General features: G+C 48.8%; 1 protein-coding gene across 6 annotated transcripts in view; it reads left to right on the top strand.

Annotated features, from left to right (window-relative positions):
* The window catches only part of ZFAT (zinc finger and AT-hook domain containing), a 287,200-nt gene that overhangs the window by 245,454 nt on the left and 25,135 nt on the right, over positions 1-16,611 (top strand). For 5 of the 6 annotated variants that reach the window (XM_058699156.1, XM_058699154.1, XM_058699155.1 and 2 more), the window contains 3 exons: positions 5,990-6,108; positions 13,609-13,735; positions 16,352-16,482. In XM_058699156.1, the coding sequence (XP_058555139.1) occupies positions 5,990-6,108; positions 13,609-13,735; positions 16,352-16,482 (377 nt within the window). Of the gene's footprint in view, positions 1-5,989; positions 6,109-13,608; positions 13,736-16,351; positions 16,483-16,611 lie in introns of those variants that run through there. The other variant, XR_009253547.1, reaches the window with a different exon arrangement.

Here is a 16,611-nt window from a genome sequence, read left to right as displayed (position 1 = left end):
ATGTGTCTCTTGTGCTCCTAGTGTGCCCAACATTGTGCTGGACCCTGGGATGTGGTGGCCTTTATCGTGTTGTGGCCTGGGCTGCGGACGAAGGCTGCAAAGCTCCTCCAAGGCCCCGTGTTCCGGCTGTAACAGAATGCGTGTTCCTTCCAACAGTTACCCGTGCTGCTACAGGAGAATTCGCTGCTTCTCTGTGGTGCTGACCCTTCTCCCCGGCCCCACTGTTCGAGGGTCATTGAGGCTGGGGTGGCGATTGGGATGAGGGGCAGCGGGAAGACCAGGGCTCGAGGAGAAGGCTGCGTTTGCGGCACCTGCTAAAATCTTAGCGTGATTTTGAACTACCCTAATAGAAGAGTGTAAAAGTATATGCATACGCACCTTGGATATATATCCATACCTTGGCTTTTCACACCAAATCCAGGGAAAATAGCATAGAAGAAAATCCAGAAACTACCAGGTTACACAAAAGTCATTGATTTGATTTGGAGACATTTTAATTTTAAAATTGTTTTTATTAGGGCCCGGATTCCATACCTGACTGGCAGGTGCTTCCAGTGATGTGATGTCATCGCACCGTGTTATTGCTCTGCGTTCCTTTCTCTCTCAGAGGCCCTGTGAGGTCGGCATCGTCATTCCTGTTTTCAAGACAGGAAACACGGGTGGGAGAGTGGTCAGCCCAGGCCACAAAGTGGGCGAGGGCCCGGCTGGCCCCCCCGAAGCTTGTCTCACATTTGCACTTGTTAAGGAGGAAGAGGAGGAGGAAGCATATGGTCCTGTTCTGGGACAGTGATTGGCTCGCATTCCACAGTGGTCACATGATCCTGTGTCAGAGGGTCTCGCACACACAGGCTGCCGTTTACTCTTTCTGAGTTTTTTTGTCTCCAGGTCTAGCTGCTGATCTGCTGCTCTGGGGTTTGAGAGAGATCCAGGTAGTGTTCTGACAGCATGCTGTGTGACCAGGGGCCTCCACGTCATGCTTGCATAGGATTTCCACTAGATTGCTGTCCTGGGCGCGTTTCCTCGTTCTGGGCTGGGGCTCTGCCGGGTCTCAGGACAGGCACTGGATTAAGAGACAGCAAGAAGTGGGGATTTTAACAAAGTCCGGGTCCACATTTTGCTTCCTAATATTGTATCATCACATTGCTCTGTATCCAGTTTCCTTTGATAATTAAGCTCATTTGTCACAGTTACTGTCTAGCTGCTTGTATCAGTTTCTTACCGCAGCTGTGACAAATGGCCACACACTTGCTGGTGGGTTAAAGCAACACAGATTTATTATCTTAAGGTTCTGAAGGTTAGAAGTCCAAGATAGGTGTCACAGGCTCAGGTCGAGTTTGCTAACACGTGTGTATTCCTTCTGGAGTCTCCAGAGGAGAGCCTGTTCTCTTGCCTGTTCCAGCTTCTAGAGGCGGCTCACATTCCTTGCCTCAGCCCCTTCCTTCTTCCACTGTCACGGCCGCCAGTGACAGTAGAGGCTTCTCTGTGACCTCTCTTGTGCCTCTTCTACAGGAGGACCCTTGTGATTACATTAGTCCCGCCTGAATAATCCACACTAATCTCCCTGTCTCAGGAGCCTTGATGAATCACGACCTCAAAGTCCCTTCTTGCCACACGAGGTGACCCTCCCATGTTGCAGGGATCAGGATGTGAACCTTTCTTTTTTCTTTCTCTGTGTTTAGTTATTTTTCATTGTAATGAAAACCTCACACACCTGTCTTTGTTGTGTATCCAGGCACATTCCATTCCAGACCGTCAGCTCCTGGGGGCCAGGACCCCCACCTGTTTAGTGTGGGCTCACAGTGCCCCTAGGGCCTAATCCAGTTTACAAACAGGTCCCCACTGCTTTTTTTTTTTTTCCAGGTTTACTGAGGTATCGTTCACAAAGCTGTAAGATATTTAGGATTCTCATCATCCAGTCGGCTGACACATTCATCACCTCACACACTAATCCTTTTGCTCTTGTTGAGAATGTGTGAGTTCTACTCTTAGCAAACTTCAGCTATCAGCTGTGGTTACCGCATTTCACATCAGACCCTCAGACCTTAATCATCTTATAACTGCCAGTGTGCACTCTCTTACCAGCCTCTCCCTGTCTCCCGTGGTCCCCCGCTCCCGGCAACCACTTTTCTAGTCTGTTTCTATGAGTCTGACTTTTTTGGTTTTTGTTTTTGATTCCCCCTATAAGTGAAATTATACAGTATTTATCTTTCTCTGTCTGACTCATTTCACTTAGCGTAGTGCCCTCAGGGTCCATCCATGTTGTCAAAACTGGCAGGGTTTCCTTCCTTCTCATGGCTTACTAATATTCCTGTGTGTGTGTGTGTGTGTGTGTGTGTGTGTGTGTGTATACACTACATCTTCTTTACCCACGTGTCTATTGATGGGCACAGGTTGTGGTCATATCTTGGCTATTGTAAATAATGCTGCAGTGAACATGAGATTGCAGATACTGCTCTGATACTCTGTTTTCATTACCTTTCCATACAAACCCAGCAGCGGGATGGCTGTATCATAGGGTGGTTGTATTTTTAACTTTTTGAGGAACCTCCATACTGCTTTCCAGCGTGGCGGAGTTTACATTCCCACCAGTAGTGCACAAGGATTCCCTTCCCTCCAGGATGTGAATATCTCTGGGCGTCCATTATTCTGTCTAGTGGAGTGCCTTTGTTAAAGTTACGAGCTTTAGCATTTCATCTCAGAGAAAACAAAGGCCCGGGAGTTTCAGGAAGTGGCTCCTGGGTCATGTGAGTCAGTGCCAGCTCCAGGTACCCGACTGCCCAGCCTCACGTTCCGCACCACCCTGGGAGTAATGTTATTGGAAATGAAATTGAATTTTCAATAAGGTCACCCACCACAAAGGAGCGCAGATATTTTAATGCCTAAGACTCTTCCAGAATACATTGCATTCCAAAAAGAGCAAAGGTGCCATGATCGATTTTTAAAATTGTTCCTGACGTCCTGTGCTCTTGCCTGGCTCATCACGCCTTCTGAGGAAACTGCAATTTTGGGGTTGGCCGTTCTTGTGGTGTGCACTTTATATACCAGGGCCACAAGTAAATTCGCCACGTCTCCCATGACCTTTATTGTGCATTGCCTAAGAATGTAATGAATTGAACTGGGAATTAATTTCTCTCGGCTTTGCTGCCAATTAAGTGCTCACATTCTGCATTTAGTCTGGGTCACGTGCTTCCAATGTATTGTTCTTTAATTAAAGGCAATGTGGCAAAGGTTGAGGTTTTAATTACTGTGGGGCATTAGCATATTAATTTTAATTTAAACATAATATAAGGATGTTTTTTCTCCTGAAATTAGTTTCCATTTTAGAGCACCCCGGAAGGAGTCTTTAATTCCATTTAGGTCGCTTTTGTTCGCTGCCTCTTGCTAAGTCTCTATAGGAGGACCTATCTCGCTTGAACCAACTGAAAAAAGGCAGAGGTTCTCACACCTTGGAGAGCTTTAAAAAAGGTGATCCTAGGAAAATACATCATTTTAGATGATTAATAAGTGATAACAAAGGAAGCTAAAATCTAAGTTAATTATCAGCTAGGTAGGAAAGAATAAGCCCATTTCGTTTGGCCTAAAAAAAAGAGTGCACAACCTGTAAGTTTTGGAAAATATAAGCACCTGTTTGAGCTGCCTCCTCTGTAGAATGTTCTGGAAGTTTATAATTTGGTGTTGCCAGTCTTTCTGCTGATTCTGTCCTGTCTCTGTTGGGCCTGCTGTGCTCTCCTGCGCCCTCCCAGCGTGGCGAGGCTGTAAAGCAGTGAGTTGAAGGCGCAAGGGGACGTGCTGTTGGCCATCTGGGTTGGCTTCCTTTTCCGCTCATGACTGTGTGGGGAATCACGCACCACCTCAGGTGATATACAGGAAGCCCCAGTTACAGAAGAGTGCACTGTCAGATACCACTGACATGGAATTGATTCCGAAAATCAAGCACATCATACTTGCATCTGGGAGATGCTTAAATTACGTTCCACGTCTTCATGAGATTTGCTTGTTATTATGCAATTTGTCAAGACAGCCTCGTCATCAGTACAGAATTCCTCTTCTCCCTCCTCAGTACCCCAGTGAGCAAGAAGTAAATCTCAGACCCGGGGCGGGTGCAGGAGAGCACAGCAAGTCTGATGGAGATAGGGACACAGGCAGCAGAAGGACTGGCCGTAGACCCCATGACACCAGGTTTGCCAAGAAGGGAATGAGCTTGGTCAATGCCAGAGACAGAGAAAGGAGAGACTGCGGGAAGGGTGGGAAGAGACAAGGCCAGAGAGAAGGCAGGAATAAGATCACACAGGGGTGACAGTAAAGTCGTGCAGGCTACCGCTTGGAGCTGGGATTTTGTTCTGGGTCTGATGGAAGGTTCTATACCTATGAGGGATGTGATTTAGTTTATTTTTAAAAGCCCATTCTGGGGGCGCCTGAGTGGCCCAGTTGGTTAAGCAGCCGACTTCGGCTCGGGTCATGATCTCGCGGTCCGTGAGTTCGAGCCCCGCGTCGGGCTCTGTGCCGACCGCTCAGAGCCTGGAGCCTGTTTCACATTCTGTGTCTCCCTCTCTCTCTGACCCTCCCCTGTTCATGCTCTGTCTCTCTCTGTCTCAAAAATAAATAAGCGTTAAAAAAAAATAAAAGCCCATTCTGTGGGCACCTGGATGGCTCAGTCAGTTAAGCATCCCAGCTTCCGCTCAGGTCATGATCTCACGGTTTGTGGGTTCGAGCCCCACATCAGGCTCTCTGCTGTCAGCACAGGGCCTGCTTGGGATTCTCTGTCTCCCTCTCTCTCTGCCCCTCCCCCACGCTCTCTCACTTTCTCTCTCTCAAAAGTAAATAAACATTAAAAAAATTCAAAAGCCCATTCTGTGTGCGGGGTGGAGAGTAGACCAACGGTGGCTGCAGGAAGACCAGCTGTGCCCACGACGCCACCCCGGCTCGGCTCGGGGTGCTGGCCTGATGGTGCCAGTGGGTAGCCTGACTCTGGCCTGCTAATCCTGCTAATCGTTTGTGTGGATTTGGAGACCTGGTGCCGGGACAACTCCCTCTGAGGCTAGAGTTCCTGAGGCTAGAGTTTGCTTCTTTTTTCTTTTTTTAAAACTTCTAAAAAATGTTTATTTTGGGGAGAGACGGAGAGACAGAGCGTGAGCAGGGGAGGGGTAGAGAGAGAGGGAGACACAGAATCCGAAGCGGGCTCTGGGCTCCGAGCTGTCAGCGCAGAGCCCGACAGGGGGCTTAGACTCACGAACTGTGTGATCATGAGCTGAGCCGAAGTCGGACGCTTACGTGACTGAACCACCCAGGCACCCCTAGAGTTTGCTTCTGAATTCACAGCCTGTGAAAAGTGATTTTTGTCACTAATTTAGTTGCTGCTCTTGATAGAATTTTAGAAAGATAGTCTTTTGTGTCACTCTGAGGGTTTTTTCTGTTGTTTGTCTTTTTACCTAGAGCTGTACATGCTCTTAAAGCATCCACGCCTCCCACAACATGTGTAAGGTTTTGTATCGACATTTCACTCGGTCTTTACTGGGAAATCCAAATGGGGATTTATGCAAATGGCTCAGCTTTTGGTGTGAAGGAGCCTGGCTCTTGGTTCATGTTTTGGGACACAGGCGGTTGAGGAAAGCAGCCTTGTCCTTCAGTTCTTTTTGTTTTCTAACTTACTTGTTATTTTCAAATGAAAACAAAAATGAAAGAATGGTTGAGGCCACCTACTCACTTGGCCACAGGAATTCTGTTACTCCGGCACCGAAAATATGACGTATATATTAGACTTTCTGCAAGTGCTCGTTGGAAAATGAAAAGAAGTACATTAAGCTTTAGAAACGTCTGCCCTGAAAAACCTCTGTGCTGTCGCTGTTCTGTTCTAGTACGGAGGGGAACTGGCACTGGACGTAAGTACTGGAGACAAACAGTGTGTTCCCTGGAGTTGAGGGGCGGGAGGGAGGCGCACTGGGGCCCTTTTAGGTGCTGCGAACGCTCCTTTTTTCCTCTGTGCCTTCAGGTGGTTTGAAGTGCCCTGTGTGCAGCTTTGTGTATGGCACCAAGTGGGAGTTCAACAGACACTTGAAGAACAAGCATGGCCTGAAGTTGGTGGAAAACGAAGGAGATCCCAAGTGGGAGGTAACTTTTGAAAGTACGGTATTGATCTTGACATTTCCAGATGCACATGACAGATGGAGCAGGCGTGGGTCCTTCTCAGAGGATGGGGTTTTCTGGTCGGGAAGCTAGGAAGTCTTTTCAAATCCCGTCTCCTGCCTGAGGGGTGAGACCTGGGCTGTGCATGTAAATTCGTACCCGGAGTTGAGTTTAGACCATTTTGTGAATGTCTGTGTTGGTGTCATTGGCACTTGCACTTCTGTGACTCACCAATCCAGAGTTTCAACTATTGCATCTGAAAAAAGAGCACAAGGCAAGGAGTATGTTGTGAGTCCTCACCAGGAGAACCAGGAAGGTCTCCATCTTCTGAATCTAGGCCCTACTGTCCTGTTCCTGAAGGCCTGTGCTCCCTCCCGCCATCTTTGTTTTACCCTCGGGGTTAGAACCAGTCACTGGCTGGAAACACATCTGTGTTCTCAAAGCCAGTAGCTCTCTTTTCAAGTACCAAGTGTCACGACCACGGACTTATTGCAGTCTCTCCCCTAAGGCGGGGTTTCCCGATCTCAGCACTGCTGACATTATGATCTTCCACAATATCATCATTTGTGTATAGAGACTGTTCTGTGCATGTCAGGATGTTTGGTGGCATCATGGACCTCCACACACCAGATGTCAGTGGCATCCCCCGTTCTGACAACCAAAAACATGGACATTGTCAATGTCCCCGGAAGTCAAAGTCACCCCCACATGAGAACCACTTATCAAAGGACTTTCTGGAGGAGCATCAGAGTATCCAGGGGTTAAGAGTAAGGGCTTTGAAAAAAAAATCATACGTCATGACAATGTGTGAAACATTCTAGAATGCAAGGGAAGGATAGTTCGATAGGAGGGAATCTTTTAATATAATCCATCATAAAATAAAAGTAGCGAAAAAAATGAAACGATTATCTTCACATATTCAGAAAAGACACTTGACAAAATCAAGCATCTGCTGATGAAAAATAGTCAATAAAGTACAATTGGATGGGTACATCCTTAAGACAAAAACAGTCTATACGTGCATCTCAGTCCCAAAGCCGGTGTCTTCTTACTTGGTGAGGAAACACTGGAGGGTTTCTTGGTTGAATCAGGAAGAAGACAAGGATGTCCCAGAAGCTCTGGGACTTAGGTCACCAAGTCTTTAACGTCAGTTGGGATGCATCAGCCAGTGTGTTGGGCAAGACAAAGTAAATGGTGACATTAAGAATTGGAAGAGAAGAAATCAAGTTATCTGTATCTGAAGATGACAGGATTCTGTTTTTGGAAAATCCAAAAGAGTGAATGAAAGACTACTGCACACAATAAGCATCAGATCGAACCATAAACATAAAATAATGAATAGCTTGCATGTAGAGAGAGGCAAGAGCAAAAAGATCTGAGATTTAAATGTAAAAACAGTGAGATTTTGGGGCGCCTGCATGGCTCAGTCGGTTAAGCGTCTGACTTCGGCTCAGGTCATGATCTCGCGGTCTGTGAGTTCTAACCCTGCATGGGGCTCTGTGCTGACAGCTCGGAGCCTGGAGCCTGCTTCCGATTCTGTGTCTCCCTCTCTCTCTGCCCCTCCCCTGCTCATGCTCTGTCTCTCTCCGTCTCTCAATAATAAATAAACGTTAAAAAAATAAATAAATAAAAAGACAGTGATATTTTAGGAATACCAGAAGAAGAACCTGAGTGAATGAATTCATTTGTAAGTTCAGGGTGTGGAGGGCTTTCCTAACTATGCCTCAGAATCCAGATTCGCTACAGGGAGAGATTAAGAACAATTGGCCACATGAAAAAATTTTAAAAAGACTTATGGAAAAGAACTCATGAACAAGGCAAAGAGACCGACAGATAACAACGAAAGAAAATATTTTCAATCATACCGTAGAAAAAGGATGAGTGCTTTTACATTATGAAATCTTTTTAAAAAATAGTGATCAACAACCCAGTAGGAAAATGGGCAAGAGATGAGAAAGGTTCATAGAAAAAGAAATGCAAATGACCTTCAATATCTGAAAATGTGATCAACCTCACACATAAGGCATGTTAATTGAAACTGGAATGGGACGCCTGGGCAGCTCAGTCGGTTAAGTGTCTGACTCTTGGTTTCGGCTCAGGTCATGATCTCACAGTTTGTGGGTTTGAGCTCTGCGTCGGGCTCTGTACTGACCTCGTGGAACCTGCTTGGGATATTCTCTCTTTCCCTCCCTCTCTGTTCCTCCTGTGCTCGCTCTCTCGCACTCTCTCTCTCAAAATAAATAAATTTTAAAAACTTAAAACAAATCTGGAGAGAGAATTTCTTACCTATTAGAATCCAGAATTTGACATCCTGTCTGTTGGAGAGGCTGAGGGGAAAATGCACTCTCACGCATTGCTGGTGGGAATGCACAATATTACTACCTGTACGGAGGGGAAATTAGCAGTATCTAGTAAAATTACTTGTGCATTTCTTTATCCATTAACTAAACAATTCCACTGCTAGAAAACTACCCAAAAGTAATACTGACAAAAAAGAGAAAAGGTGTCTGTCTGCACAAGGTTGTTTATTGCAGTCCTGTTATACATCGTAGGTCCAGATAAATGAGTAGATTGCATGTGTTTGTATACACACCAACAGATAGATTCAGAGCCGATTCCAGACATGTGCCCACACACAGCTAGTTTACATACCTGTGCTCCTTAGAAGCCTTTTGTGCTGAGAGAGCCCAGAAGCAGTGGCACCCCGTGGCCGTGAGCACATGGGGACCTAGATCTTGGTTTCTAATAGGATTCTCCAATAAAAGGAACCAGGGTCCTTTGAAAAGTGGTTGATTCCAGGGCCGAGGCAGAAAATATGTAAGCTGATCCTAGAGTGTTTTGTGGTCCTAGAAAGTAGCATCTTGCATCTTTCCCAGCCCCCCAGAAAGGTTGGAGGCATGTCAAAGGACAAGAGACCACCAATGGCCAGAGTGGGAACAACTTGAATAACAAAGCAAACAATGGTAGCGTTGTACTACAACCCAACAGGTAAGATAACATCTGTGAGTCCATACTGATATAAACGGATGGTGGGGAAGGAGCACTTCTTCCACACGGGAGAATTCTGAACAATACATGTAGAAGGAATGAGGGAAATAGAATTCCCCTTAGAACACTGCAGTAATCATTGCTGCAGGCAAACCCATCCATGAATGCTACAATTAGTAGACACAATTTAAGGAAAAACAGAGTGTCTCCATAGCCTCAGAATCTCTGCCCCCAAGTATTTACTAGATCACAGAGGGAAAAGTAGTATCTGTACAGTAGAGGCATCTGGCAGACCCGGGGCTAACCACGCCCCCGGAAGTTAGCATCCTCAGGGGTCACGGTGACCTCGTGTGCCCCCGGATGTGATGATGAGAAGGACCCCCCCCCCCACCCACTCCCCCGGCATTCTTCAGAAAAGCCTCAGCCTCCATCCAATCATGAGCAACTGTCATGTATCCAAATGATGTTGCTGATGTGTATGGTCATACACCTGACCAGTACTCCTCAAAGTATCATGGTCACGAAAGACAAGGGGAGACGGGAGAGCTGTCGCCAGTCGGAGGAGACCGTGATCCGGCACTGGGTCCTGGGACAGAACCGGGACACCAGGGAGCAAACTTGTAGAAAAACTACCTAAAGTCTGCAGTTCATAGTATTTACCATACCAGTGTTACTTGTCGGCTTTGGTAATTGTCCTGTGGTTGTGTCAGATGTTAATGCGAGGGGAGGCTGGGGCAAAGGTGTATGGGAACTCTTCTGGAAGTCAAAAATAATTCAAAATAAAAGAGTCAAAACAGGGGCGCCTGGGTGGCGCAGTCGGTTAAGCGTCCGACTTCAGCCAGGTCACGATCTCGCGGTCCGTGAGTTCGAGCCCCGCGTCGGGCTCTGGGCTGATGGCTCGGAGCCTGGAGCCTGTTTCCGATTCTGTGTCTCCCTTTCTCTCTGCCCCTCCCCCGTTCATGCTCTGTCTCTCTCTGTCCCAAAAATAAATAAAAAACGTTGAAAAAAAAATTAAAAAAAAAAAAAAGAGTCAAAACAAAGGGGGGAATTTTTTTGTGGAAGGGTAGGGACACACCAAGATGGAGAGGATAAAGAAATCAGCCAGATTCCTCTTAGCACATCCACTTGTGCAGATTTGATTCTGAAACCGTGGATGTATTTTATATAATATTAAAAAAAAAATAACGTTTAAAAAATGCAGACCTTAAACACTGAGAGTAAAGGGAAATAAATGCTTCTAACTGTATATGAAAACGATGGCATAGCTACACAGAGGAACTGTTCAGCAGTCTTTTAAGGTAGGAGTTTGCTTAGCTTAGGCATAAGCTAAGGCGAAAAGAGCTGCAGAAACACGTACTCTTTTCAATTATTTTGTTGTTGGGGGAGGGTTGATACTGTTACTCTGAGGCTTTTGCTAGTATTTAGTAACTACAGTGAAGCACATCCAGCGTATCTCAGTCCGTGGGTTTATACTGATCCTGGGGCAGACGCTCAGGCACCTTGTAGGATATTAGGGCATCAATTCTGTTTTGGTAAGTAAAGGCCAAGAGTCCAATTATTTTAACCGTTTTCTGAACAAACTATACCTCAGCATAACCACACATTTGATGAGGAGAAGCTCCTATTTATAAATTTTCCAGCTAACAGACGAAGATTGACAAGATCACCATTTTGCAATCCTCTCGTGATGTCACGGATCCAGCAAGTGGCCGACCGTTGCCTACTGACATCACAGAAGCAGTAGAGACACCCAAGCATCACGTGTCTCCTGCGGGAAGCGGACAACACAACCCTCGAAGCGTTCCTGCCCCATAGGGAACCGGTATCCGATTGAGTTTCCACATCTGCCAATGGGCAGGAGACACGGTGGACAGAAGAGCACATTCAGGGATCCCATGGTGAAGCGAAGTCCAGACCGCTGGAAAGTCTGGAGACAAATGGCCCGCTTCCCCCAACAGAACTATAAATGGTGGTGGTGGTGGGGGGGCAGTTGGAACGGAGGGAGAACCTAGAAATTGAAGTCTTAGGAGACGTGTCAGTCAGTTCTAATCCACGGATTCAGTAACTCACATTTGGTTTGAAGAGTAAGTTTTAAGAAATGTGGCGACTGGGGAGGTGAGGACACGGCCTGGATGTGTGGTCATGTTAAGGACTTACCATTGGGTGTTGGAGTGTCCCAGTGGCATTGTGCTTATGTCTTCAAAGAGTTTCGTGTTCCAGGGATACGTTTCTGTTGTTGTGTATGTTTGAAATTTCCTGTGAGAACACGTAGGGTGTGTGTGCACTGCAGTCTGGCAGACTTGATGTTGAACCCTGGTGCCATCCCATATAAATAAATGGCTGGACCGTGAACCGTTATTTACTTGATCTCAGTGGCCTCAGTGCCCTTATCCATGCAGTGAGGCTGGTAATACTCAGCAGGTCAAAAGGATTGAAAGACAAGATATTCAAAACGCTGAGGTCCGTATCTGGTCCCTGGGAGGCCCCCAGGGTTCGGCAGCTACTGTGGTTATTGGTGGGGGTGGTGGCATGTGTGGCCAACCTCACATCCTCATCGAGGGGAGAACGTATAGTCCTCTGGTGTTTCAAGTTCATGCTGCAAGGATTTGCTCTCTGTTCATAGGGATCGGAATGCCATTTCTTTTTTTTTTTTTTTTTCAACTTTTTTTTTTTTTAATTTTTTTTTTTCAACGTTTTTTATTTATTTTTGGGACAGAGAGAGACAGAGCATGAACGGGGGAGGGGCAGAGAGAGAGGGAGACACAGAATCGGAAACAGGCTCCAGGCTCCGAGCCATCAGCCCAGAGCCTGACGCGGGGCTCGAACTCACGGACCGCGAGATCGTGACCTGGCTGAAGTCGGACGCTTAACCGACTGCACCACCCAGGCGCCCCCGGAATGCCATTTCTTGACCTAAAACCCATGTCTCCTGGTCAGTTAGTGCTTCTGTAAGTACGTGTGGTCATGGCCCTCTGCTCCAAAGGCCGTACTTCTTGCAGATGCCAACACGTTACGCAGAGCGTCGAATCCGACACAGGTCGTTGGCACAAAGCCATGTACTCGACTCCAGAAGCAAGACAGAAGAGCAGCCAAGAAGCCGGTCTCAGGTGCTGGGTTACCTGTGGGGTGACGAGCTGCCTATGCCACTGGTCAGGTCCTCCCCACTTGTGGTTGGGACGCAGAACCCCCCCCTCCCCCCATGAGAAAGAAGCCATCGTGCGTGGGTCCTGTTTTTCACGGCTAAGATGTTGCTTGGATCCAGCCATTGTCAGGCAACACGTGGCTTACCGGTACTTAAAGGAAGTAGGCTTTTTTTATTTTGTTCATCTGTGCATTCAACACATACTTATTGGGTGTCTCCTACAGGTTAGGCTGGAAACCCTGACATGAACTTGGCCCCTTGCCTGGAAAGGAATAACCACCTGGCATTCTGAGCTGGATCAGTTACCATGAAGTGCTCACAGAGCATGGTAACTTCGGCTCCTATAAATTTTGTGCGAGGTCCTCCCTTTTCTTTTTTTTTGGTGCCGTTCGTGTTTCCTGCCTTCTAGCTCACCCATACTCCCCACCTCTTCCAGAAAGAGAGCATTATTGATGCAGATTTCTTGTGGAAATTCTGTTCCTCCTCTTCTCTCCTTGGGGCACAAGGTACCTGTGAATGTCACTCCAGCCCCTCCCACCCTCGCGACTCCTGATTTTGCAGATACATTTCCCATGGTCTGTTGTTTATCGTATCCTTCGTATGAAAATGAGAGTGGCCCGAATAGCCGAGGCTCCCTGAGCGCTGGGTGCCAGCACGTGTTACGGTGCTTCCTTCCACCCGCAGCTCTGCTGTGCCCTCCTTCCGTCAGCCTGATGGCTCAAGGCCCCGGGCCCGGGCAGGTTCCGGCAGCACTGACAGCAGTGGGAGGAGACAACGGCCGTTAGAAGAGCACGTACGAGACTCTCCGCGCATGTCTAATCTCTAAATACGAACAGCACACTCCATTCCCTAAGGCAAGAGTGTGTACCAGGAAGCTTTCCACCAAAGCTGGTTTCACAGCGTCTTGGTGGGTCACCTGGGTGGCTCAGTCGGTTTAGCGTCTGACTTCTGTTCAGGTGGTGAGCTCACGGTTCATGATTTCGAGCCCTGCGTTTGACGCTGTGCTGACAGCTCAGAGCCTGGAGCCTGCTTCGGATTCTGTGGTTCTCTCTTCCCTGTTCCTCCGCTGCTTGCTCTCTCTCTCTCTCTCTCTCTCTCTCTCTCAAGAATAAATAAACGTTAAATAAAATAAAATAAATAAAATGAAATAATAAAATCATCTTGGTATTTGCAAGGAGAAGTTTCCTTTTTGGGAAGTGTGTTTTTATCGGAGCAGCGGATTTCTCAGGGACGCCAGGTGCGTGAGGTGCCACAGGGGCTCCTCGTGCGTATTGATTTGGTCCCAGTACGTTACCCTGGGGCTTGTGGGTAACAGGTGGCCTTCTGGATCACTCAGATGATCTGTTTTCGTTTAGCCAGCAACAGAAGCCCCTGAGGAGCCCTCCACCCAGTACGTGCACATCACAGAAGCCGAAGAGGACGTTCAGGGCACGCAGGCAGCCGTGGCGGCGCTCCAGGATCTGAGATACACTTCTGAGAGCGGTGAGAGCGCGCGCTCGGTCCCCTTGGGCACCTTCGAGCTGCCTTCCAGCTGGTCTGCAGCAGGCAGGCGGAGTGAGTGAATCTGTGAGGGAGCGGTGTCCGTGAATCGGTCCCCTTCAGCATCCTTGGCCCACCATTCGGACTGCAGGGGGCCCCGCCGTCAGACCGGGAGTCCTCCACCCCCTGATAGGAGCCCAGGAAGCTCAGCAGAGGCAGAACTTGATGGCCGTGCGGCCAGGCCTCCGCACATACGGCGAGAAGAGGGCTTCGCTGTAAGGGGCCGGCTGAGCCCCGGAGCTGGGCCTGCCGTCTGGGTTTCTGTCCCATCCCTGGCTGCCTCGTGGGCCTGTCTCCTAGGGGGCTGGTTCCAGCTCCAGGGGCAGCGGTGGCCTCGCCAGGGCCGCCCTGCAGAGCTCCGAGCCCAGCACTGCCTGCTTCCCAGCCGCCTGAAAAGCCCCGAAGCAGGATTTCTGTGTCAACAGTCATCACTCTGAAATGCCAGATCAGTTTTAGGTTCAAACCACTCTGCCAGCCTGGTGGTGATTGGGGCATGAAACTTAGAGGTGTTTTCCTAGTGCCCTTTCTAGCACATGAACCCCAGTTAATGTGTGACCATAGCCCGATTTGCATTTGGAGGAAGGCATTAAGTAGAGGCAGGATGGGAAATTGCCATTTTTTTCCCAGTTCTTAAAGCCCTGAAGAGCAGGTTGTAGGAAGCCTGTGTGGAACGCTCCTTGGGGCTGTTACTTCGGGGCTGTGCTCACTGGGCCGCCGAGCTCGCGGGGACTCAGGAGACAGCGGACAGGGTGGCCCGGCCCTGGCTGATAAATGGGGCATCCAGAGCGGAGGCCCGGCCTGAACCTGTGCTTCCTTCCTTCGTGTTCGGTGACTTCAGCAGTTGTTCAAGCTCTGGCCTTGGCCTGTCTGTTGTCATCCCTGATGCACACACACACACACACACACACACACACACCCCTTCTAAAGCCTCTCTGGGGTTTCTTCCTGGCACTTGGACTAAAGCTCAGACTTTGCACTCAGGCAGCCAGGCTGGGCCGCTCTGGGTCCTGGCGCCCTGCCCTGTGTCGCCTGCCTCCTGTCTCTGTGCCTGCTGTCCTGCATGGGCTGTGCAGGCACGGCCTTCCTCTGTGCACCGCCCTGTGTGAACTCTGTTCCCTGCATGGTTTTTCTGGCCACCTGCCTGCACCTTCAGTGTTCAGATCATATGTCGCCTGCTCGGGACCCATGCGACGTTTCTGCTGTGTTCCCTGATTGCCTCCCGATACGGGACCAACCTGGTGTGGTGATAATTTGCTTACAAATCTGTCTCAGGAGCCCGTGAGTTCCGGGAGGAGGGGAGAGAGTGTTAGATGGAGGCCGATTCCCTGCTGGGAGCCACGCTCCTGGTGACAGGCTCGATAAATGGTCACTGAGGGAGCAAGCGCATGAGGAATTAAACCTTACTTTAGCTCAGTAAGGTTTTCAGGTAAATGTTTTGTAAACAACATCTTTGTTGTAAACATCTTTGGACGTTCAGACTGGCTGGCTACAAGGCACAGTTGACACATTTCCCTTAAGCAGAGAGTGTGTGTGCACGTGTGTCTGTGTCTGTGCTGGTGTCTTTGCATGCACACGTGTGTGCGTGTGTGTGTGTGTGTGTGTAGGGGAGCGCCAGGGTGGTGTGCAATGTGAATACATACAAGTCGCTAACGCTGTCACCGCCCCAGTCCCATGCCAGCGCCTGCCCTCCACATCGCACACATCACGTTCCCCTCCTCCGTCTCTTACTGACGGACTCACATTGGGCCGTGGCCCAAGGAAAATGGGTCCACGGGGATGCGGACGCGCGCGGAGACTTGGTAACATGATGCTAACACAGAGAGATCATGCGGTAATTTCCCTTTTAGTGAGTTAGCGATCAGGGTCAGAGTGCCGTGTTCAGAAGAGTCGCAGATGGCCAAGCAGATGGTGAGAGCAGGCAGGGTCTATACTCCGTAGCTGCCCTGATGATACGGATTCCAATCTTCTGAGATGATTAAAATAGAACCCCAAGCTTAAACTGGTTTGGCATTCTGAAGCCCACCGGTTTTAATAATTGAGACATCCTTGGATGTTCTGTCCTAGCGTGTGTGATTTATTTGGCACACTCTCTTGGCCACCTGCTGTGTGTGTGCTCACGGGACCCTGTTTGCGGTTTGCTGTGCGGGCTGGGACTTCTCAGGGGTCTGTTTGGAGAAGCAGGCTTGTGTCACCAAGTATGGATTCAGAGCATCTGGGCTTCAGCTCTGGCTTTGGGCTGTGACTGACCCAGTGACCCCAGGCAAGTCTCCTGTCTTTCTTGTGCAGAGGTAACCAATCCACGAAATGTGGGTGTCTCGTCACAATGTCATCTCCCCACAGGATCGTTTGGGGTTTTGAGATGTTCTTATAGAAAGTGCTTTAAAGCTATCAAGTACCACACGGATTATTCTGTTGTTAGAGCGAGCGATTGCTGAGAACCCATGCCTCCCCTGAAGAAGACACCACTCAAGAATGGCCTATGTTAAGGTCTGGTTTTGCACTCAGTGCCCTCCAGTGCCACTGGGCTTCATGGTGTCCTGTTTGTTTCTTCCTTGTAAGGGGACCGACTTGACCCTACGGCTGTGAACATCCTCCAGCAGATCATCGAGCTGGGCACCGAGGCCCATGATGCCACCGCTGTGGCCTCGGTGGTTGCCATGGCTCCAGGGACAGTGACTGTCGTGAAACAGGTAAGGACCCTCCCCTGCCTCTTAAGTATCATCCCCTCACACTGCCACACGCCCTCTCTCTCTCCTTCCCCGTGGGTTTTCAAGGCCTAATTTACCTACAGTGGGGTTTGGAAAGAGAGAGCTCAGTCT

This window comes from Neofelis nebulosa, chromosome 14, assembly GCF_028018385.1.
Source record: "Neofelis nebulosa isolate mNeoNeb1 chromosome 14, mNeoNeb1.pri, whole genome shotgun sequence".
NCBI classification, from domain to species: Eukaryota; Metazoa; Chordata; class Mammalia; order Carnivora; family Felidae; genus Neofelis; species Neofelis nebulosa.
Note: the sequence above shows the minus strand (reverse complement) of the source record. Positions and strands in the feature narration are given on the sequence as shown.